Source organism: Macrobrachium nipponense, chromosome 1 (assembly GCF_015104395.2).
Source record: "Macrobrachium nipponense isolate FS-2020 chromosome 1, ASM1510439v2, whole genome shotgun sequence".
Classification (NCBI taxonomy): Eukaryota; Metazoa; Arthropoda; class Malacostraca; order Decapoda; family Palaemonidae; genus Macrobrachium; species Macrobrachium nipponense.
The window spans coordinates 56,669,931-56,695,528 of NC_087200.1; the positions used below are offsets into that span (position 1 = coordinate 56,669,931).

The 25,598-nt window shown below is 42.8% G+C and overlaps 1 protein-coding gene across 1 annotated transcript in view; it reads left to right on the forward strand.

Annotated features, from left to right (window-relative positions):
* LOC135219319 (syntaxin-16-like) overlaps positions 1 to 25,598 on the forward strand; it is a 131,677-nt gene that overhangs the window by 65,341 nt on the left and 40,738 nt on the right. The window contains exon 3 of the mRNA XM_064255986.1: positions 3,852 to 4,008. Coding sequence (XP_064112056.1) covers positions 3,852 to 4,008 — 157 coding nt within the window. The remainder of the gene's footprint in view (positions 1 to 3,851; positions 4,009 to 25,598) is intronic.

Consider the following 25,598-nt stretch of genomic DNA (forward strand, 5'->3'; position numbering starts at 1 on the left):
ACTAACCTTCCTGACTAGGTCCATGGTTGTGATATGCCATGACGCCGGAGTACTCCGGTGTTAATAGGTAATATGGCCCAGTCTCGACCTGCTCTTTAGCTGTGTACCGTGGCGAAGCATCCGGTAGGATCGGTAGGACAGAGCTTGAAACAGTGTGTTTTCGGCGATGCCGGAGATCAATTTAAACACTGAATCAGGATAACCACCTATTCCATGCGCCGGAGTAAGGAGTAGTCCGAACAAGCACCGGGTGTGGAGCAGGGGGAGACCAGGTAAGGAAGTTACACGGCGGAGTTTGACAACTCCGCCGTAGGGTAACTTAAAACTAGAACAAGGCGGGAGATGATCCCTGGCGGGGTTGGAGGACTCCGCCAACAAAACTTAAACTAAAGGCAATGGATTTTATTATATGTAAAAGAACATGCATGCAACATAGGGTACCTTTAAGGGAGGCCGGAGCCTCCACAATAATCAACCATACAAAAGCGGACCTGGCTACGCCGGGGTCCTGCATCCACCGGAGCGGGGAGGAGATGGTGACTGATGATAGGGATACGCGACCAGTGAGCCGAGGAGAACCGAGCTCAACCGAGGCTCGGCCGAGCAGGGCTCTCCCCTACTCCTCTGGGGAGAACAGCAGGGTAGCGGCCCAGCTCGCCGAGAGCCCTCCAGCCACCTCCCCTATCCCCCTTAAGGGGGAAGGGGGAGGGTTTGCTCGGATCAGCTGCCTGAGACAGCATGGGCGAGCGTCCCCCCACCAAGGTGGGGGGAAGGCGGACTGGGAGGGTCGGAAGTGGAGTGGCTCGTACGCAGTCGCCTGGAACTCTCTCGGCTGGGTGAACATACACGCGGTGAAAAAGGCCAGGCGATCGAAGGAGGCCTATAGGCCAACTGAAGCCGTCTCAATGAACATGTAACATATAAAATAAACACCCTATCCTAACATGGGGGGAAAGGAAGAAAAGTGAGACGAGAGAGAAAGAGCAATGTCCTGGAGAAGCTGGGCAGAGCCAATCGAGAAGGATGGGCAAGCCTGGCAACTCTGAGCAGCTAGCCTATATGCCGTGACGAAAAAACGCGGGGCAGGCGGCCATGGTGGCTCGAGGACAAAAGGGAGAAGGACCAGGGTCCTTCATACAAGGGCACCTAACGAAGAAGTAACCTAACAGCTAAAAGATACATGCATGCATGAACATCTGGGCTGAAAGGTAACAACGTAGGCTACGTACCGAGAGCGCGTGCTCGGACAGTATCCCCCTTGTGGACTAAAATAACAAAAACGTCAATAAAATGCATCACTGATAATCATAGGAAGGTACTGCTAAACAAAGTATCGAGCCCAAAAGGTATGGGGGACCAATTGGGACACGAAACAAGGTAACACGAGGGAGTGAGCCGAGTATGGCGGTGCGGGGACGGCACCGCATGGGACCCGTCTTATAAAAACCTAAATAGTAATTTGGTTAAATGTGCCAAAGGCAGCTCCTAAGTAGTGTCAACCATTAATAGCAGTACTCAACTCGGATGCAGCAATAGCTTGACGTTCCATGATGATGGGTAAGATAAATTCCAGGAAAAACACAACACAGCAAAGAAAAACGCGTGCAGTGTGGGTCATGCTATCAAAGGAATGACGTCAGAGGCGCTAGCCGTAACGGTAGCGGGTAGTGGGCCTTAGATCGGCTCCTTTGTAGATGAGGGATATTGAAGAAGGATAAGTCTAAATGGCAAAGGATCTCTGGTAGTGGTTTCACTCGCCCCAGAAACCATACCGACACCTTAAATAAAGGTGAGGAAGCCAGAATACTCTGGCATTTCCATATTAGCTTTTTTCTCTGGTATTCATAGCAATATTTATACCTTAGAAATGAGTGCTAAAGGAACCATTTTAGGGAGCGACACAGGCTGAGCCCAGAAAATAGTGTTTTGCTTTTTTGACACTTGGCTAAGGACACCATTGAACAGATTTTTGGCGCCAGTAAGTGATTTTCAGCATCGGTAGAGTCTTATCAAATTCGGTAAGTGGTTTACTGGCACCAAATGATGTTTATGGCATCGTAAACGCCATGTATCATCATAATTATTGTGTTCTCGTTAACAACGATTTTCAGTTATCCACCTTCAGCCCAGAATGAAACCCTTTTCCGGAACATCACAATAATTATTATGATAGAAAATGGTATTTACAACTCCATAAGTGTCATTTGGTGTTGATAAACCACTTACTGATGCCAAAAAACTGCCTACTGGTGCCAAAAATCATTGCTTACCAGCACTAAAAATCTGCCCGGAGGTGTCCTTAGCCAAGCGTCATAACACCAAAATGCTGTTAACCAATGTCACTAATAAGCAGGGTCTGCCTGTATTACCTGTACAGGCAGGTACGTGGTTGCGCCAGACCACATTTACCTCATATTACCTTCAAGACTTGCCCATAAGTCTTTGGACATGCTTTTCTTTGGATCTTGTGGTGGCTGCTTAACAAGTTGTGTGGTCATCTGGTGCCCTTAGGGGACACATACGTTAAAGTGTTCAGTAAATGGAAGAGAAAGTGTGTGAGTGACAGGCCTCCTCCCTTCTCTCTTTTTCCTCTCTCTTAAGATAGAGGGACAAGTAGTGAGCCGTCACTTGCTGGATGGATGAGTTAGTAGGTGACTACATGACAAGGACATCCTGTCCTTCATCTTGTGTAGATGGCTTGGATGCATGCTCCCCCTCTCTCAACACAAGGGGAGAAAGGGATAGACAATATAACAAACCGTTTGGTCTTATTAGCAAGTATTATTGTCTCCAACACTCTTGGGTTCTTCCAACCCATTTTTCAAAGTAATAATGCAACTCATTACTACTTTACTCCCAAAAGTATAACAGCTGCAACATCCCAAATGTCCAACAAGCTAGAGATGCAGGATTCCTTCCTGAGCTCTTCCAGACCAGGAGGGTATTCCTGGCTGGGTAGAACTAACCAGTCAGTTCAGAAATTTACTCAGGCTCCACCCTCCAATGGATAAGTCTCCTTTGTAGAGACTGAAGGTTTGTATTTGATAAGAACAAGTACGTATCAGATTTTAAAATTAATTTGTATTTTTCCTAATATACAAGCGTAAAGGTCTTACATTTACAGCCCGCCTCAGCCACCCCTCATTCTGATACCTGGGCTAAAGGCAGAATAGAGTGAAAGCAGACAAGTGATTGGGGCTTCCCTCCCGCCCTCCCCTACCATTGGTAGTTAATTACCTTGCCAAGTTGGGCTCTGCCCACCTTTTTCCCCATTGGCTATTACTCGTTGCCACCAAAACCTTGTGCTAATAACAACCTGACTCCAACTAGGTGCTTGAGAATATCCCTTAAGGGTTTGTTAGTTATGAAAAATATAAATCTATTTAAAATTTGCCATAAGTAATACTTTAAAAATTTGCTATATTTTATTTACAGAGTTTCAATCTTGCAATATTAATGCCAGTTTATTTTAAATTTAGGTATACAGTATTTATTTATCTCAAAATCAAATGCTCTCTTGCATATCCATCACGTCCTAGTTAACAAATTGTGGGGCATTAGCAGATCATCAGTGATATTCAGCCATGAAATGAGTAGTACATAATGGTTTTATGGTCAAAGTTCTCTACTCTCAACCCACTTTCTCACGGCTAATTGTTCACCACACATGAAGGCTGTTAGGCATTTAAGAATCCATGCAGTCTTCAGGCTGCTGCTGATCTTTCTTTTATTAGACTGATTTGCTCGGGATTTAAGTTTGACATGCAAAGTTGTCTATGACATAAATAAAGGGTTTGTATGAAAACAAATGAATTATGTTTTTAAAAATTTTTAATGTTTTCCATTTACAGACATTGGAACGTTGTCATACACTCATGATACAAATTAGACATTGCAGTAGCAGCGGACGAGAGGAAACGCTGAAGCGGAATGTTATCCGTGCATTAGGTTTTGCATTACAAGAGGTGAAAAATGAATTTCTAACAACATGTTCAGCCTTCACAACATGTAAGTGTTCTTGGTTTATATCCATTTTTATCTTTTATTTCTAGTGTCTTGTTGTTTCAGTGGTATGAACAAGGATTGTCATTTTAAACAGACTATTTTTGTTATGTCACTGAGTATTTGGGGGAAAAATATCTCTTGATTGGATGAGGATGTATTAACTCTTTTATTTACCATAGAAATAAGCAACTGTTAAGGACAACATCTACTATTAACATTTCATAGAATTAAACAGCTTCTAGGGCTACTGTTAAGATGACTTACAAGATTTGACATCATCCCCATTTCTCTCTTACCAAGATACTCATAATAAAATTATGATTGTAATTATAACTTTTATTGTAGTGTCTTACCGAACAATTATACAGCCGTGATTTCCACGAGCGGCAGGAGACTAATTTCAAATTTAGCGCGTAGGCGTCGCCAACACTGGTGGTGATGACGTCATCTCCCTCCACTTGCGGGAGAACCAGGTACAACTGCCCAGGTGAATCCAATTCTTTTCCTGCCGGCGTCCGGTGAACATCGGTGGTTGGTGCGGTTGGATGACTTTGCTTCGCTTTTTTCTAGTGGATTTGATCTTCGGAATTGGTGAAGTACTCATTTTTGGCGTTGTTGTTAATTTGCATATTATTTAGGCGTTGCCATGTCGGATTCTAGTCCGTCGGGAGTTAGGTTTTGCATCTCAGGATGTAAAACTAGATTATCCAAGTTAGAGTATGATTCTCACACTAAATGTGTTAAGTGTAGGGGACAGGTTTGTTCAGCAGATCGAACATGTAACGAGTGTAGTGATTGGACTGATTCTCAATGGAAGTTTTTTAGTTCATACTCGGAGAAATTAGCGAAAGACAGAATTAGGAAAGCAGCGCTTAGGGAAAGTAAGCTTAGCTCTGCTTCTTCTTGCGATGCATCTGTTCTTTCTGTTTCTCCTCAAATTGTTATGTCTCCTTTAACTACACCTCCTATTCCCCCTACTAATCCCACTTCTCCGGCTTCCCGTGTAGTTTCTTCCGACACCGTTGCCAGTCTGGAATCGAGGTTCGATCAGAAATTTTTGGTATTAGCGAATACGGTTATGCAACTTGGTAATTCGGTTAAGACGTTTTTGGAGAAAGCGGCTTCAGGTAAGAGTGTAGTTGAGGGTGCGTCTGTCTGTCCTGACACGTCTCCTAGACAAAGGTCACTGTCCAGCTCCCCCGCACCGGGGAGAAGACATACCGGAAGTCCAAGGGAGTCGATCGGGATTTGCCCACAGACAGGCGCCTCTCTTGTTGAACCTGTTGCGCCTCAACAGGGCTCGGTTAAGCGTTGGAAAGGTGTTGCGGTTAGACGCCTTTCGAATGATTCAAGCGATTCGTCTCTGGTCGCTCAGCGCTCTTGGCGAGATTCACCTGTTTCGCGTCCCTTAAAGAGGCGTTCAGGCGCTGATTCTTCGCCTCCTCCAGTCAAGCGGTATAAGGAGCCTGAGAGAGGGTTGCGCCTTGGCCGTTAGCGGCTCGTTCGTTGCCTCAATCTGTTCCTTTTTTGGCTCCATCTACTAGTAGAGATTATGGTTTTAGCTCTGTAGCTAGCAGTTCTAAGGGTGTTTCTTTGGGCGCTTTCTCGTCTGTTACGCCTGATGCGCCTGTTTCGCCTCTAATTTCGGTGGCTCCGAGCGAGGCGCAAGTAGTTATTCTGCCTCCTGCTGAACATTTAGGCTCTTCCAAGCCTCCGTTAACTGTTTTTGATTCGTCTCTGGCGCCTTTGCGCAAGCAGTTAGAGATGTTAACCAACTGGATGAATTCAGGCATTTGCTTCCAAGCAGCATTATGTGGCGGTTTTCTTTGACCTAGAAAAGGCGTATGATACTACCTGGAGGCATGGAATTATGAAAGTCTTGCATGAAATTGGTCTGCGTGGAGAACTACCACTTTTTATTAAAGTCTTTTTAAAAAACCGTTATTTTAAAGTCAGAGTAGGTAGTACTCTGTCTAATTTGAAAGAACAAGAGGAAGGAGTACCACAGGGAAGTGTGTTAAGTGTCACTCTGTTTGCCTTAGCCATAAATGGGATTGCCTCAAAAATTCCAAAAGATGTAATGTCAACAATGTTCGTTGATGATTTATCTATTTCGTGTGCTGCATCTAAAATGTCTGTTGCAGAGCGAAAACTCCAGTTGGTAATAAATAAAGTTAACAGTTGGGCAGCTGAGCATGGTTTTAAATTTTCCTCTGCCAAAACAGTTGTTATGCATTTTGCCGTATCAGAGGGGTTCATCCAGACCCAGATCTGTTTTTAAATGGACAGAGACTCGCATGTGTACAGGAAACAAAGTTTTTAGGCCTCATCTTTGACAGCAGGTTGACATGGGAAGCTCATCTCAGGAACCTCAAAGTCAAATGCATGAAGGCCTTAGATGTTTTAAAAGTCTTAGGTCATACAAATTGGGGGGCTGATAGAAAGCACTTATTACATGTTTATAAAGCAATAGTTGCTTCAAAATTGGCATATGGGTCAGAAATCTACTCATCAGCTACGACAAGGAGATTAGATACTTTGAATGCAGTTCATCATGGGGGAATTAGAATTGCAACAGGAGCCTTTAGATCCTCTCCAATATCTAGTTTTATTAGTGGATGCAGGTGAACTGCCCTTAGATTTGATAAGAAAATTTACCCTGTTGAAATTCTTGGTACCGCATACAGAGAACTCCTGAGTCCTTAGCTTACAATACTGTTTTTAAAGGCAATTTTTGTATTTATGAAAAATATGCTTCATATCCAAAGCCTTTTGGATACAGGGTAAAATATGCAATAGAGGAGCTCAATGTAATAAAAGGAAAAGTAATTCCAGCAAAATTTTCAAGATTCCCTCCATGGAAGTTGCCCTCTGTGAAATATTGTAAATGGTTTTCTGGTTGCAAGGCAGACTGTTCAGTGATATTCTTAAGCAGAATTCCTTTGCCATGCTGAAAAACATGATAAACTCTAAGGCAATTCTTTACCGATGGCTCCAAATCCAGTGCAGGCGTTGGGTTTGGAGTGGTATACCCTGACAGTAGTGTTAGTGGTGCATTACCAAGTTGTGCTTCTATTTTACTGCTGAACTTTTAGCATTTTAACAGCCCTAAAGAAAATTGTAACTTTAGAAGGAGATAATTTTTACCATTTTAGTGATTCCAAGAGTGCCTTGGAAGCTTTGGCATCTTTTAATCCAGTACACCCTGTGGTACTGGAAATAACAGAGTGGTTGTTTTTATTAAAACAAAAACAGAAGGTAGTTAACCTCTGCTGGGTTCCTTCACATGTTGGTATTGTTGGAAATGAACGAGCTGATGAATTGGCTAAGTTAGGTACATCAAAAAATCCAAAAAGTATAGCAATTCCCTGTTCAGACTACATTCCTGAAATTAAAGACTGTAGAATCAGTTTGGCAATTCTATTGGACAATAGAGAGTAATAATAAATGAGAGAACTCACTGATGTAATCAACCCCTGGCTTTATATGTTAGAAGACCGTCGGAAAGAGACTGCATTATGTAGGTTACGGATCGGCCACACACGATTACTCATGGGTTTTGTTTTTATGAACAATGACCCTGAACCATTTTGTGAGGATTGTCTTGTTCCACTCACAGTAAAACATTTAATAGTAGAATGCCCCAGCTTAATATCAGCAAGGAACAGTCATTTTAACGTAGTTGGAAGAATGGATCTTAAACTAGATGCCATTATAGGTAGAGATTTTAATGAGGATAAGCTTTTTAGTTACCTTCGAGAAGCAGGTCTTCTTGAAAAAATTTAGGTTAGTTTGGTCAAGATGTTTTGAGTTTGTGTATGTGTTAGTATGTGTCAGTGTAATTATCATTTGCTTTTAAGTCTTTTTTAGATCAGGTAAATTTTTATGTACATAAAATTTACCTCCAATTGATATATCTATTACCATATATAATGTTTTAGTACTTTTAATATCTATTTATTTTGACAGAACTCTGTAGAATTTGGAAGTTTGCGGGGTGCCTATGTTGCTTATATTTTTTGTTTACAATTAATTTGAAATAGGTGTGTAGGTGAGATAGGTATTTTGTGTGTTTTTGGGTTCTCTGTAGTTCTCTGACAGATTTTATATAAACATATTTATAGCATTTTAATTGACTTTTTCCTTTGCAGTTCCTTTTAATGATACGGCGTCAATAACCTCGTCGTTGCGACGCCAGTAAGAATTAATAAATCAATCAATCAACTGGATGAATGAGTCCAAGGGTGGTTCAAAGCCTTCAGATCCGGTTGTAGTCCCGTCTACTTCTTCGGCGGTATCGGAGAATGAGGAAGAGGTAGAGGAGGAGGATTCACATCACCTTTCGTGTTATTCACGTCTCCTTAGGTTTCTTCTGGTATCTTATCCAGATTATTTTGAGAAAGCGGCTCCGCGCTCCCCAACTTCGACTTTTTTGATGAGGAGGAAAACTTCAGACCCTCTCCTCCCAAAACTTGTTCTATCTAAAGTGGTTAGACATTCGTTGAAAGAGACGGAGAAATGGATGTCTATGAAAAGAGACTTAGGGAAGGCGATGTTTGCTTACCCTCCCTCTAAGTTGCTTCGTAAGAGGTATAGGATTTATGTAACTGGGGAAGCTCCTTCTCTGGGAGTTTCTGCCTCCACCCAGGGAGACTTCTCCAGTTTAATCGACTCCTCTAGAAGATCTGCTTTCGCCGCAGCGAAAGTTTTCTTTACAGCGCCTGAGTTGGACCACGTTGTAAAGAACCAATTTAAACTTTTGGAAGTATTTAGCTTCCTTGATTGGACTATTGGCGCTTTAGCGGCCAAGATCGAAGACTGTCCTTCTCTTTCACAGGATTTAGCGGAGGATTGGATTGGTGTTCTGTCCTGTGCGGACAAATCCATTAGGGATGGATGTGATGAGTTAGCTTCGCTCATCGCCTTTGGTACCCTTAAGAAAAGGCAACTTTGTTGCTCCTTTGCTTCTAAAGGGGTTACTTCCCAACAGAAGTCTGCTCTCTTTTTGCTCCTTTTGTGAAAGATAACCTCTTTCCAGACGATGTAGTGTTGTCAATTTCGTCGGCGCTAGATAAGAAATCTACTTCGGATTTGCTGGCACAGTCTACTAAGAGACCTAAAGCTCCTTTGGAGACTGTTCCTTCTGTTTCCCCTCTGGCCCAAGCGACTTTTCGAGGGAGAAAACCCAAGCGCTTCTTTCGGCCGAAGTCGAATTTGCGACCTCAGTCAAAGACCTCGGCCAAGGTTAACAAACCTTCCAAATGAAAGCTCGGTTCTTCATGCACCAGTGGGAGGCAGGCTGGCTCTGTTTTGGGAGGAATGGGAAAACAGAGGAGCAGAAGCCTGGGTAGTGCAAGTACTCAAGTTCGGCTACCGTATTCCTCTCGTTTCACCTCCCTCGCTCTCACCTGTGCCAATTCCATTCCAGGCATACTCTCCGGGCTCAGACAAATTTCTGGCGCTAGCCGCGGAAGTGGAAGCGCTTATTCTCAAAGAAGCTATAGAACAAATAGAAGGGGAATTTCCTCCAGGCTTTTACAATCGCCTTTTTGTAGTTCCCAAGTCATCAGGGGGCTGGAGGCCGGTTTTGGATGTGAGCGCCCTGAACTTGCATGTCCAGAAAACAAAATTTCATATGGAGACCACTCGGTTGGTTCTGGAGTCCATCAGACAGGGGGATTGGATGGTTTCTCTGGACATGCAAGACGCTTATTTTCACATTCCGATACATCGCGAATCTCTGAAGTACCTGAGGTTCATGTTCGAAGGCAAGGTGTTTCAGTTTCTGGCGCTTTGCTTCGGACTGGCGACCGCTCCTCAAGTTTTCACCAGGGTTCTATCCCCGATAGGAAGCTGGCTGCACATATTAGGAGTAAGAATCTCCCTCTATCTGGACGATTGGCTTCTCCAGTCAGAATCAGAGAGTCGGTGCATGAAGGACCTTGGAACAACTCTGGATCTTGCCAGAAAGTTAGGAATTCTGGTCAACAAACAGAAGTCCCAGTTGGTTCCATCTCAGAGCATTCTTTATTTGGGGATGACTGAATGCTCAAGTTTTTCAGGCTTTTCTGTCCCCGAAGAGGGTCCAAGGCTGTCTGGAGACAGTTCAGGAGTTCTTAGACTAAAAGGTAAGTTCTGCCAATCAGTGGATGAGGCTCCTGGGCAAATTGACGTCAGTGGAGAAATTTGTGACGTTGGGAAGACTGCACATGAGACCTCTGTAGTTTTTTCTTAGAGCCTCTTGGTGCAGGAAGACGCAACCGGACTCGATTACCTTTCCTGTCACAGACCAAATAAAAGAGGACCTAAGGTGGTGGCTGTCTCAGGCAAGATTGGAAGAAGGGTTAGATTTACGACCCATCCTCCCGAACCTACAGTTCTTTTCCGACGCATCGGACACAGGTTGGGGAGCCCTGCTGGGAAATCAACGTGCTTCAGGAGCTTGGTCGGAGAAGGAGAAGAAGTTCCACATAAATGTAAAGGAACTTTTAGCAATTTTCCTGGGGCTCAGACAGTTTTGGAGCTTAGTAGGAGGTCAGGTAGTGGCAGTGCATTCCGACAACTCCACGGCTCTCTCGTACGTGCGGAAACAGGGGGGGACTCAGTCTTTCTCTCTGTACGAAGTAGCCAAGGATCTCCTCCTGTGGACAAACGAAGCAAATGTTCAGCTAGACCCGAGATTTGTTCCGGGAAAGATGAACGTCCTGGCGGACGAGCTAAGCCGCCAACAGCAAGTGTTACCTCTGGAGTGGACTTTGGACAACAAGATTTGTCAGAAACTTTGGCGCCTTTGGGGACGACCGTCCATAGACCTGTTCGCGACATCAAGGAACAACCGTCTTCCTATCTTTTGTTCTCCAGTTCCAGATCCTCTAGCTTGGTCAGTGGACGCAATGCTGTTGGATTGGTCGGGTCTGGAAGCTTATGCATTCCCTCCGTTCGGTCTAATAAGAGAGGTGCTGAACAAGTTCATGTCGCACAGCAATGTAACACTAACGTTAATCGCTCCCTTTTGGCCCAGGAAAGAGTGGTTCCCGGACCTTCTCCAGTTGTTAGTAGACTTCCCCAGACTTCTTCCTCCAGAGAAGTGGCTTCTCAAACAACCTCACTTCAAAAGGTTCCACCAAAACCTGTCCGCTCTAGCTCTGACAGGGTTCAGACTGTCCGGAATCTTGTCAGAGCGAAAGGGTTTTCAAGAACTGCAGAAGCTATCGCTCGTTGTAGGAGAGAGTCTTTTAACAAACTCTATCAAGGGAAGTGGAGAATCTTCAGAGAGTGGTGTAGAGGTGCTAAAGTCTCTACTTCTGCGTCCTCTTTAACGGAAATAGCAGATTTTTTTCTATTTCTTAGGGAGTCTAAGAAACTGGCTCCTTCTACGATCAGAGGATATAGAGCCATGCTTTCTTCGGTTTTTCGACATCGGGGTTTGGATATTTCCTCCAATCCAGATCTGTCGGACCTCATTAGGTCTTTCGAAACCACTAAGCTCTCGCAGGATACAGTGGCTTGGAACTTAGATGTGGTGCTTAAGTTCCTCATGGGGCCACCGTTTGAGCCTTTGAAGTCGGCTTCACTCAGGAACTTGACTAAGAAGACTCTTTTTCTTATTGCACTAGCTTCTTCAAAGCGTGTCAGCAAATTGCACGCTTTAGACAAAAGAGTTGGTTTCTCTCAAGGCAATACTGTGTTTTCGGTATCTTTGACCTTTCTAGCCAAAAACGAGAATCCGTCTAATCCTTGGCCGAGGAGTTTTGTGGTTAGGAACTTATCTGATTTGGTTGGACATGAGGAGGAAGAAAGGCTCTTATGTCCAGTCAGGGCAATTAAGCAGTATCTTCTTGCCACTAAGGAGGTTAGAGGCCAATCTTCTAAGCTCTGGACCTCGGTTCAAAATCCCTCTCGTCCTCTTTCAAAGAATGTTATATCGTCCTCTTTCTAAATAATGTATATCGTTTCTTTATTAGAGAGCTTATCAGGAAGCTCACGTCGCAGTCCGAGAACGACAATCTTTCCGTTCTGAGAGTTAAAGCTCACGAGGTTAGAGCAGTAGCAACTTCTTTAGCATTTAGAAAGAATTTATCTTTAGCTTCGATTTTTCAGAGTACGTTCTGGAGATCGAATTCGGTTTTTGCGAGCCATTATCTCAAAGAGATAGAAACGGTTTTCGAGAATTGTAGAACGTTAGGTCCGGTGGCGGTTTCTGGCATGGTGTTGGGAGAAACGGCACAGGGGTCGTCACCTCTATGCTAACTTTTCACCTTGAAATAGGTTGTCGAGTTCAAGGGAAGCTGGGGGTACTGAGTACCTGGGATACTCACCAGTCTGTTAGGTCAGATTTTATAATGGTTGGGTATATATGTTTTTAAATCTGGTGTTGGTGACAAATGTTTTGCATAATTGAATTGCTGGTCTTAGCCCAGGGCAAGGGCAATCTTTGTTGTTACTATCCTCCGTCAGTCAGCCTTGACTCGCTTGAACTACGGAAGGATTCCACTCCTGTAGAGGCTAACTTTGGTCAAATTCCAATTCCTCTACAATAGTAAGAAGAGCACCGACCAGAGGTAGTAACAGTCTGCTGTAGCTCTCTTACAAGGTAAGGTACAACAGACACCTCGAGTGTTTACTGGTATTGTAATAAATGAAACCCATTTAGAAATACTAGTGGTCCACTGAATCCCACCTTCCCATAAATGTGTAATCAGCTGTATAATTGTTCGGTAAGACACTACAATAAAAATGAAATTTTCATTAGTAAAATGAAGTTTTATTGTATACTTACCGAACAATTATGATTATACCCACCCTCCTCCCCTTAGGTGGACGGATGGGCAGAAAGAATTGGATTCACATGGGCAGTTGTACCTGGTTCTCCCGCGAGTGGAGGGAGATGACGTCATCACCACCAGTCTCCTGCCGCTCGTGGAAATCACGGCTGTATAATTGTTCGGTAAGTATACAATAAAACTTCATTTTACTAATTAAAATTTCATATTTATCTCCTATTTAAAGCCTTATTTGTTTGTTTCATAAGTGTTCCTTAACTCATAAGTGTTGAGTGGCATATTTACTAAGCCAAAGGTTTCATATTTAATTTGGAACAGCATTATCCAGTGAGATTTTAGGAGTCTGTGTTATTTCGTTTTTTATAGTCCCTTAGATCCTGATTTAGTTGTGCACAGTTATCATTTTATCTTCTGAAAATTTAAATGAAGTTACTGGAGATATAGCAAAATTTTATGGTTATTATTATTTTTTTTATTATTATTATTATTTTTATCACAGTCCTCCAATTCAACTGGGTGGTATTTATAGTGTGGGGTTCCAGGTTGCATCCTGCCTCCTTAGGAGTCCATCACTCTTCTTACTATGTGCGCCATTTCTAGGATCACACTTCTGCATGAGTCCTGGAGCTACTTCAGCCTCTAGTTTTTCCAGATTCCTTTTCAGGGATCTTGGGATTGTGCCTAGTGTTCCTATGATTATGGGTACAATTTCCACTGGTATATCCCGTATCCTTCTTATTTCTATTTTCAGGTCTTGATACTTATCCATTTTTCCCCTTTCTTTCTCTTCAACTCTGGTGTCCCATGGTATTGCGACATCAATGAATGATACTTTCTTCTTGATTTTGTCAATCAACGTCACGTTTGGTCTGTTTGCATGTATCACCTTATCTGTTCTGATACCATAGTCCCAGAGGATCTTTGCCTGATTGTTTTCTATCACTCCTTCAGGTTGGAGCTCGTACCACTTATTACTGCAAGGTAGCTGGTGTTTCTTGCACAGGCCCCAGTGGAGGGCTTTTGCCACTGAATCATGCCTCTTTTTGTACTGGTTCTGTGCAAGTACCGGACATTCGCTTGCTTTGTGGTTTATGGTCTCATTTTTCGTATTGTACTTCCTACATATGGGAGAGATGTTATTTCCATCTATCGTTCTTTGGATATATCTGGTTCTCAGGCCCTGATCTTGTGCTGCTGTTATCATTCCTTCAGTTTCCTTCTTGAGCTCTCCCCTCTGTAACCATTGCCATGTGTCATCGCTGGCCAGTTCTTTAGTCTGTCTCATGTATTGTCCGTGCATTGGTTTGTTGTGCCATTCCTCTGTTCTGTTTGTCATTCTCCTGTCTCTGTATATTTCTGGGTCTTCGTCTACTTCTATCAGTCCTTCCCATGCACTCTTGAACCACTCGTCTTCACTGGTTTTCAGATATTGCCCCAGTGCTCTGTTCTCGATGTTGATGCAGTCCTCTATGCTTAGTAGTCCTCTCCCTCCTTTCTTTCGTGTTATGTATAGTCTGTAGTGTAGTGTGTAGTGTTTTGTGTATTGTCATATGTTTCCTAGTTTTCTGGTCTATTCTGCGGAGTTCTTCCCTCGTCCGTACCACTACTGCGCTGTATCTGATGATTATTGTTATTATTATTATTATTATTATTATTGGTATTATTAGATATGCACAAATAACCTAGAAGTATGCATTAGGAAAACTATGGCATGATGCATTGTTCTGTAAATTATAATTACAGCCACATCTCCCAGTACAAAATTTGTTTCTTCCTCCTGGCAGCTTTGCTGATTCCCATTAGTTAAAACAACTATTTTTTGCTTTCATTGCTGAATTTTAAGATATCTTTTTATGTTATTGCCCTCCATTTGTTTCTTTTCCCTCATATACATATAGGCATTCTGTTATGAAGAATCTTGCTTTGCAAAGTAATGGTGTTTTAGAATTTTTCTACTTGAATATTGGCTCATTCCAAATAGAGTGTGGGTCTGCCTCTGAATAAATGACAAAATCCTGTAGGTAACAAAATTTACATAAAACCTACATGATACCCTAGTTCCAACTCTCATAGATTATACTAGTGTAATTAATAACATATAACGGGTATTCTGTAATTATGATTACCTTTAAAATTTCAATTTTCTTTCAATTTCAGATTTATATCTGTAAACTGAATTGCTTTTAAAACTACATATAGTACAGCACTGTACAGTATAAACCACTTGTACTTACAATATTTGTAAAATACACTTACAATGCAAAATAGACAAAGACATCTTTGTTTTACTTATTTAAAATAAACACTATTAACTTATTATAGCCCCCCTTCCTTCTTTCTCTCTGTGGTACAGTATTTTTATTGACATTTACTGATGCGCTACAGTATTGTACTTAATACAGTAATGTATGGACATATTAATACATCTTTGCCTGAGAGATCTTCAACATTTAAGGGGATGCACTGAAGATCTGCTCATTGGATTTAAAAGAAATGCAAAGGTTAATCATCTCTAGCCTTGAGATCAGGCCAAAAGCATTAAATTCAAGTAAACTTGAAGGCCTGCTTCAGAAGGGGTGATTTAGAGAAACTCTGGATCTCTAACTTAACTATTATTATATTTATATTTACAATAAAATTAGTAAAAGATAGGTTAACATAACTGGAACATACACAATAGTCCCACCCCACAAGATGAAAGGATTGTGTGTCACGTGAGGTCCTTAAAATATTACCTGCCCAGAACAAAAGATATTTGTGGCAACTCTTACAGTCTGTGGTGCTCAGTTAAGAATCTCTCCAGACCACTGTCTAAGAATGCCCTAGCGTACTTCCTTAAGGACGTCATCCGTGAAGCTCACTCTTCAGTTCAGGAAGACGTGTTCCCTCTTTGTAAGGTAAAAGCTCACAAAATTAGAGCAGTAACCACGTCGTTGGTTTTTAAAAGGAATTTATCTCTGGCAGCAATATTTCAATATGCATTTTGGAAATGTAAGTCTGTTTTTGCCTCACATTATAAACTATGTATGATGAATACAGTTCCCTGGATTCGTTTTTATCGGCTGGTGTGGTGTTGGGAAAGGAAATGTAGGAATCCTGGAGGTGTGAAGTACATGGAGTATCCTAACTTTCCTTTGGTGGGGTGGTGGTGGTTTTTTATGGATATGTTTTGGGTATAGGTAGGTGGTTTTTTATGGATATGTTTCGGGTATAGATAACAATCTTTCATGTTTCTGGTTATTTGTTGGTACTGAGCCCTGGGCAGGGGCACTTTGATTATCTCTGTTAGCCAATGGAATTATCCTTTGCTACAAAGTTCTCACTAAAGTAGTAGGTGCTCCACAGCTATTCCGCCACGCCACTACATGATAAGATGATTGACAACCGGAGGCAGTATCTTCCTGCAGCAACTTTTATATCAGGTTCCTCTTAAGATGAGACTGCCTTGACGGAGTTGCGCATTTCCAACCTATGTTTGGAACTGCGTAGCGGGTAAGAGGGCTTTCGAACTGGGAGAATTATCTCCTAGTTTGAATCTAAATGTCTCAATTTTTTTCTTACTTGATTATCTTCCAATCTCTTACTTTCTATCACTCAGTTGCTCCCCCAGATGTCCTCCTTTTCTTCACTAAAACTTGTGCAGGTTGGATAGGAGCTGGGTCTCTGAACTTAGGCTTTACCATGATCCAAATGGCAGGGACTATAGTGGTTTGGTCCGCCACTTGAATATGTTTGGACCTTGAGGATATTGATGTGATTCTACATCAATATTTATTGGGGCGGGACTACCTGTGGGGACTTGCCTATGGAATCCTGGGAGGTATAGTCTCCACAGTAGGACTCTCGGCAATTTATCCGGATTGCCCTCTAGAATAACATGAGTGGGAATGATTGCATACTAGCTATGCCCTTGGTCCTATCATGCGGGTTTTGCTTACACTTGAGCCAATCATGTTATGATAGAGCCATCCCTTCGGGGTAGGGTAGGGAGTGGACATATGGGAGTTGGTCTCTGCTATGTGTCTTTGGTGAAGGGGAAGTCTTTGAGAGGAGACCCAGTTTTTTCCATGACTTGCAGTTGGTTTCTCTGTAATTTAAAAAAGAAAAAATGGAAATAGACTATGGAACCCTATCCCCTGGAAAATGTGACCCCTTGACACTAAATTCTCATCGACTCTGGATACGAACAAGGACACCCTTTTGGATACTTCAATCCAAAATATACCAACTATGGAGCCTTTTATTAGGCCTAAAAGATTTGTCAAAAGAAAATTCCAGCCTAGCCCTTCTCTAGCTTTATTTGATTCACTTTTTGGAAAGGACAGTTGGACAAGATTTTTGACAATAGAAAGTGAAAACAAAATTTAAAATTTAAAATTAGAAAATTATTTACTGACCAGATACCCAACAGAAAACACAAACCAATGCATGGTTAGTGGAAACACTACTAAAGCTCAATCAGAAAATTACTTGCAAATTACGAATATAGATAACACAAAATTAAAAGTCAACAAACATAATAAACTTAATAGTATCTATGGTACTATAATCCTGCCAAATAATGATGACGAATTAATAGATAGAAATATTTTGATGGACTCGCTTAAGAAAAGATACAAAAACATTGAAGAATGTGACATCTATGATATCCCAAGTAGGAAAAATTCAAAGATAAATATACATGTAGCTAAACTAAAATTTGAAGGAAACGAACTCCCTTTAACAATTAAAGTTTTAGGGCAGACAAGAGAGTTGAGACCATATATCCCTAAACCACTACAATGCAAATCATTTTTTTATCACTTGGTTCTTCCTTTTTGCTTACTCCTGCTAATGCTAAAGGCCTCTTTAAAAAATAACGATCCAAGGAAGATTGCTTCTGCCTACTTTTCACAATGTTCCTGAAACGACTTGGGCAAACGTCATCGAACTGCGCAAGCATACAACCTGTGTGAGCCTTTTCGGGGTGTCTTTTTTTCTATAAACGATTGCACTTTACGAAAAGCGGCAATCTCCCATAAGGGCAGCGCATAGTGTTCATTAACGGCTGCCCGTCTTGATAATTATCTACTAATTGTTGCACCTCATGACTCTGTTGGCCCTGGTGTCCATCAAAACCCTGTTCAACCAAATGCTCTCTCTGCAACTGATTTGGGTACTGAATGTTCAGCTGCTGACCTTCAACATAAACTGAAGTGCCTTAATTATACTGGTATGCATGTTGTAAATGACTGGTCAACACCCTCTGTTCAGCAGGGAGTGGAGATTCTACCAACCTTGCAAAGTTTCCAGTTATCCCATGAGAGCGACCTTGATCACTTATCCCATGTGAGAGATCTTGGTCACTTATCCCACGAGAGAGATCTTGGTCAATCATATCATATATGTCGTCAATGTAGTCACTCAAGAGGTGCTCTTCTTTTTCCATTTTCTGTGAAAAGAAATGAGAAATTTTTTTTAAAATACACATGACACAAACACCATCACAATGTCAACTCTGACTAGTAGATTCAGAAACAGTTGAGGATCCCGAAACGAATACCGCGTGCGTACGATAACGATGCTGGTACTGAGTGGCCGAGGCACGCCACCACGTACATAGATGCATGATGTGAGGGATGCTGGCTAATAGGAGAGAAGGATCTCATGGCTGCGACTAGCATCAGGAACCAATGGGAGAGCAGGAGGATGGTGGCGAGTCTACTAAGTTGGCAGCGCGCGAGTTTCAAAATTGTTATCGGTGGTTTGGGCGAATCTCGGACTTTACAGAAACCTTTCGTATCTTGAAAACTTTTCGTATGTAGAGCCATTAAATTTTTCGTATTGGCTTTCGTATCTCGAGTTTTTCGTAAGTTGAGCCTTTTGTATCTCGAGGTACCACTGTACAATTAACAATTTCTCATCCTGTAATTGAAGAAATAAGGGAGTGGATAGATATAATAGTAAAACAGAAATCTATAATTATAAAACTATGTTGGGTCCCTTCCCATGTGGGCATAAAGGGTAATGAAGAGGTGGATAAAGAAGCCAAAAAGACAGTAAAAAAGAAGTCTATCAAAAAAATACAAATACCTTACAATAACATTAAAACAACAATAAATGAATACTGTCAGTCAAAATGGGAAAAAGAAGGGCTAGAATAAAATAATAAATTAAAGCATGTTAAATCATCTGTAAAATCTTGGAATAGACAACAATGTCAAAGAAGGGAAGATGTCATATAAACAAGATTAAGAATAGGACATGCATACTTAACACACAAATACTTGATGTTGCAAGGCGAGGAAATACAGGCCCCTTACTGTGACCATTGTCGTACTTTTGTCACAGTCTGTCATATGCTAATTGAATGCCATAAATTCGAAAGAAAATGAAGATCCAACAACATATATAATATACCACTTGAAGAAGTATTGGAAGAAAATGCCTCACTTCAAAATATAGTAAATTATCTCAAAGAAATAAACCTGCTTTATTTGATATAACACGTCTTATAATTTCATAAAGTTATACAGTATGCACTGAATGGCCTTTGCTGCCCCAGTGCTTGGTGTTACACCTAAACTTTATAAAACCAACCAACCAATCTCTTATCAGGTAAATAAACAGCAAACATTTTATTAATGTTGGCAAAGCTTTCTATTCTCAAACTGCTTACATCAATAAAGCTTTGAGGTAGACCTATCCATGCTTCCTACCTCTCTCAATGTTGGAATCAGCGATGTAATTACTGGGTAAGTTACATAATTAAAAATGACATTTTAATGATAATACCCAGTTTTAATCATACTTATCCAGTGATTACATGATTGGAACCCACCTTCCGTCCTCTAGCATGGATTTATTATTTAGGGGCATAAAATAAACTGAGCTCTTTGCCAAGTTGTTCCTTGCTTTACCCCAAAAGTGGGTGGGGTATGGTTACCTAGCCAAAAAAAAAAAGAAAATAATAAATTAGCACAACCTGCGAATTTTGGGATTTTAATTTCTGGGCGAGTGAAACTCTTATTTATGTAATTATTGGTAAGTATAATTAAAACTTTGTTTTATTATACAAATGTCATTTCATACATTCAACTTACCTGTCAGATATATACATAACTATCGACTCCGTCGTCCCCGACAGAAATTCAAATTTCGCGGCACTCGCTACAGGTAGGTCAGGTGATCTACCGCCCTGCTCTGGGTGGCAGGACTAGGAACCATTCCCGTTTTCTAATCAGATTCTCTCTGTCGCCGGTGGTATCAACATTGTTGTTACTACCTCCTGACTGGAATTCTTTTTTGCAACGCTTTTTGATCATCTTTTGACTGATTTTTGATGACGTACTTGGATCGTTGTTTGGCATTCACTATCGTGGACTGTTTTTTGGACTTGGCTTTGGATTTTCGTGAATATGTCTGACTCTAGTGTTAGTTTCAGAGTGTGTGTGAATGAGGGCTGTAAGGTGAGGATTCCGAAAGCTTCGGTAGATCCTCACACTGCATGCAGTGGATGTAGAATGGTTGAGTGTTCGATTGAGAACACGTGTAACGAGTGCGAGAAACTGAGTGCGCAAGAATGGAAGAATCTAACTTCTTACTTGAAGAAGTTAGAGAAAGATAGAGAGAGGAAGGCGGTTTACAAAAGCCGCAGAATGTCTAGATCTCGTGAACTTCTATCTAGTTCTGTAGCTTCTTCTTCTGGTAATTATTCCCATTCTGTTTCAGACCGTTCACAGGTTGCTAACCCCTCTGATTCTGCTTCGGAAATTGCGGAACTCAGAGCTTCCCTTCAGAAAATGCAGGAAAAAATGGCAGCATTGGAAGGTAAGAAAAGTGAATGTGGTTTTGCAAGTGATTTTAGTGTCCCCAGTGTGGTGGAGGGGGCGTCTGGTCGTCTCTGCGACGCTCCCAGGTCTAGACTGCTTCCAAGCTCCCTGGCCCAGAGGAGAAGGAAAGTCGAAAGCCTTACGGAGGTTGTGGAGAATCCCCAACGATCAGGCGTCCCTTCGGCAGAATCTGTTACATCTCAGACTGCCAGGGACCGCTATAGGAAAAGCGTCCTACGAGAGTGCTTTTCGTCTTCTAGTTTGCCTTCTCCGAGAAGAGGATGGAAGGAGTCGAAGCTTTCCCGTCCGCTGAAGAGGAATTGGAAAGAACCTGAACTCAATTCTAGCCCCGAGCGCTTCTCTGAAGAAGATGCGCCTTCGGTAATAAAGAAGGCTAGGAAGGAGTTAGATCCTTGGACTGTAAGAGATCCTTGTGCGCCTTCCAGATCTCCCTCTCCTGATTCGAACGAATCCTCGACCAGGAAAATTTTGCTAAATATGCAGGAGCAATTAGCGTCTTTGGTAGGAGTACTTTCCAAGGAGCCTACTCGTAAGAAGGATGATAGGCTTCCGATTAAAAGATCCAAATACCGATCTCCTGTCAGGTGCAATGAGCCTTCCAGGGGAGTTGTCGCACAGGCGGCCATCTCTGGGGGGAGCGGAGCGTTAGACAGGCGAGAAGTGGAAACGGAAGTAACTCCTGAGTGCCTAGCGCCAGCTAGGAGCCAGGCGTCAAGTAGGCGCAAGAGCCTGAGTTTCCCGTAGATCGTTCAAGACCTAGAACTCCAACCAAGCACCGAGATCCAGCTGGAGAAGATTAAGCTCTTGATAGGAGCGAAGCGCCTGCTAAGCGCAATGCACCTGCCAAGCAAAATGCGCCTACCATGATCGATACTCCTGTCAAGCTCCAGGAGTATTCGGAACTAAATGCGCCTTCCAAAGGCCAGGAGTATTTGGAACGTGATACGCCTGCCAGGCGCCAGGAGTATTCCGATCTCTATACTTCTCCCAGGCGCCAGGAGTATTCTGAGCTTGATACTCCTCCCAGGCGCCAGGAGTATTCGGAGCGCGATGCGTCTACCAGACACCAAGAGTATTCGAAGCGTGTTGCGCCTGCCAGGCGCCAGGAGTATTCCGAACACGATACTCCTCCCAGGTGCCAGGAGTATTCTGAGCGAGATACTCCTGCTAAGCGCCAGGCGCATTCTCTACATGAAGGTACCTGACAACCGCCAGGAGTCCTCCAGGCGTCAAACTAAAATTATCCATGACTCTCCTAAAGATAGGCGTAGAGAGAGAGTAACTCTTACTCCCTCTCCTATTAGAAGTGCTTCTTCTTCGGAAAGGAAGAGATCAAGAGAGGAGACAGACGAAAGAAGGGAGCCTTCTCCTTCCGAGCCTATTAACTTAGAAGACGTCTCGGAGGATGAGATTACTAACAAGAGGGACTTTCAAATTATAAAGTTCTTTCTTCTCTCCTTTTAGAAGAGTATGGGGATTCGTTGACTCCAGCTGCTCCTCCTTCTCCACGCTCTCTCTTTTCAAGCACGAAAGCTCACAAGTCTTCCTTTTTCCTGAAAATGAAGCCTGCCATATCCATGAAGAGGGCCCTACAATCTCTTGACTCCTGGATCAAGACAAAAAAGGAGTTAGGAAGGACAGTCTTTTGTATGCCTCCTGCTAAACTAACGGGTAGAAGAGGCATATGGTATGAAACGGGGGAGAATATGGGATTGTCTCTGCCCGTCTCAGCTGAGTCAGACTTCTCGAGTCTCGTAGACTCCTCGAGGAGACACGCCTTAAATTCGGCCAGAGCAACATGGGGTCTTTCGGAGATGGACCACCTCCTCAAGGGACTTTTCCACACTTTAGAAGTATTTAACTTCCTGGATTGGTCCCTTGGGGTTCTGGCTAAGAAATCCCAGGAAAAGGAACAACTAAACCCTGAAGCCTTACATAGTATCCTCACATGTATTGATAAGGCTGTTCAAGATCGATCGGCGGAAGTCTGCCCCCTCTTTGGTGCGGGAATACTAAAGAAGAGGGCGGTTCACAGTGCTTTTCTCACTAAGGTCGTCTCTCCTTCGCAGAGGTCAGCTTTGTTGTTTGCGCCTCTTTCAGAACATTTATTCCCTTGTCAGTTGGTGAGAGACATTGCTCATTCACTAACTGAGAAGGCCACTCAAGATCTTCGTAGACAGTCTTCAAGGAAGAATAGACCTGTGGCCAGTGAGGAAAAGAAAGGGGCTCGTCCAGCTCAGCAGCAGCAGCCCTTTCGAGGAGGCCCTCCGGCTAGATCTATCGCCAGAAGGAAGACAACGGAGAGAAGGGGAAGATCTTCCTTCCGTCCCTTTAAGAAGGGAAAAATGATATTGTCATGATACAATAAAGTTTTATACATACTTACCTGGCAGATATATACTATTAAATGGCCCACCCAGCCTCCCCTCAGGAGACAGGTGGAAGAGCAAATCTGTCTTAGAAAATGGGATGGTTCCTAGTTCTGCCACCCAGCGGCAGTGGCGGTAGATCACCTGACCTACCTGTAGCGTGTGCCGCGAAATTCGAATTTCTGTCGGGGACGACGGAGTCTATAGCTAAGTATATATCTGTCAGGTAAGTATGTATAAAACTTTATTGTATCATGACAATATCATTTTTATACATTCAACTTCTCTGGCAGATATATACTTAGCTGATTGGCACCTTTGGCGGAGGGTAAGAGAGCTAATTACTGAATAGACAGGGAACAACATACGTTGTAGGTAACAAAAATATAAGAAACCTTGGTTCCTACCTGTGTCGGCGAAAGACTTCATGGCTACTGCCTAGGAGCTTACATCGCCTCAAGAGCCTCAGCGAGGTAGTGACCTCATGCTAAGAATTCTTGATGGTCTGTCGATGGGGTCTTATCCACTTACTCGACAGAACCTAAGGATCTTTATCAAATGGGGTCCCTATCCACTTACATGACAAAAAACAGTTGCCATATGGCATCATTAAGGAGCATAACACCGATCCCGATCACCTGATCCTAATACCGGGGTTAGTACTACGATTGAAAGGAGTTATCCCCCCAACATCCTTTCAAACGACCATAAAAAAACTCAAAACCAAACAATCTTTTAGTTAAAAACAATATTATTTAAGGATCAGTACCAGCTCCCTGTCCCAGCACGGTATCCGCTGATACATAAGGTCCAAGAGCAAAACACTTTTCATAAGTCACTCTGACGTCTTTTAAGTAGTGGGAGGCAAATACCGAGTTGCATCTCCAATATTTGCTGCTAATATGTCTTTCATTGACATATTTCTATTAAAGGCTAGGGAAGTTGCAATTGCACGGACTTCGTGTGCTCTAACCCTAAGCAGCTTAAATGTTTCCTCTTGGCATTTCATGTGAGCCTCTGTTATCACATTTCTTACGAAGAATGCTAATGCGTTCTTCGACATTTGCCTCTCGGTTCCTTACCAGCGCACCATAGGCTCTGATTACAACCTTGAAGTTGACTCTTTCTCTTCAGATAAAACTTCAGTGCTCTGACCGGACAGAGAGACCTTTCTGTTTCTCTACCCATCTAAGGGGAGAGAGGCCCCTTGATTTCAAAACTTCTGGGCCAAGGCTTAGAAGGATTCTCATTCTTGGCCAAAAACAAAGGTTGGAAAAGAAAGAGACAACAGCAGAATCTCCTCTAAAACCTACCCGAGAGTCTAATGCATGTATCTCACTGACCCTCTTGGCCGTCGCGAGGGTCAAGAGAAAAATGCACTTCCTCGAGAGGTCTCTAAAGGATGCCTTATCAGGTGGTTCGAAAAGTATCCGAAGAGAGAAACTGGAGGACCACATCTAGGTTCCAACTTGGAGTGATAAAGGATTTAGACTTTGTAGTACCAAAGGATCTTATCAAATCATGGAGATCCTTATTGTCTTCTATGTTAAGGCCCCTGTTTCTAAATACAGCCGAGAGCATACTTCTATAACCTTTGATGGTAGAAACAGCTAAACGTGATTCCTCTCTTAAGGAAGATAAGAAATCAGCAATTTCGGTCACAGAGGTATGGAAGAGGACAGCTTCTTTCGACCTACACCATCTACGGAAGACTTCCCACTTCGATTGATAGACCCGCAGAGTAGAGGACCTGCGGGCTCTGGCAATTGCGCTTGCAGCTTTTCGCGAAAAGCCTCTTGCTCTGACAGTCTTTTGATAGTCGAAAGGCAGTCAGGGAGAGAGTGTGGATGTTCCGTGATATCTCTCGAAGTGGGGTTGTTTGAGCAGATCTGTCCTCATGGGAAGAGATCTGGGGAAGTCCACCGTCCATTCCAGTACCTCTATGAACCAATCTCGACGGGCCAATATGGGGCGATTAGAGTCAGTTTCGGCGCCTCCGAGGAACGGAACTTTCTTAACACTTCCCCCAGAATCTTGAACGGGGGAAAAGCGTAGGCATCTATGCCCGACCAGTCCATGAGAAAAGCATCTATCGCTATTGCTCTTGGATCTTCTACAATGGAGCAAAAGTTTTCTTATCCTTCCTGGAGAGAAACGTGGCGAACAGGTCTATCTGAGGCTTCCCCCAGAGAGACCAGAGCTTTCAGGCAGACTTCGGAGTGTAGGGTCCACTCTGTTGGAAGGACCTGGTTCTTCCTGCTGAGTCTGTCTGCTCTGACATTTTTTGTCCCTTGTACAAACCTTGTCAGCTATACAGTGCCTCGTTCCTCTGCCATATCAAAGAGGTCTCTCGCTATCTTGTTATAGTGTAAGCGAGTGAGTCCCCCCCTGTTTTCGGATGTAAGCCAGAGCCGTGGTATTGTCCGAATTTACCTGGACTACCACGCCTCTGACCTCCGACTCGAAGTACTTCAAGGCTAGATGAACTGCCATAAGTTCTTTTACATTTATATGCCAGGACACCTGTTCTCCTGTCCAGGTTCCTGACACTTCCTTCTTTCCTAGAGTTGCTCCCCATCCCGTTTCCGAGGCGTCGGAAAACAACACTA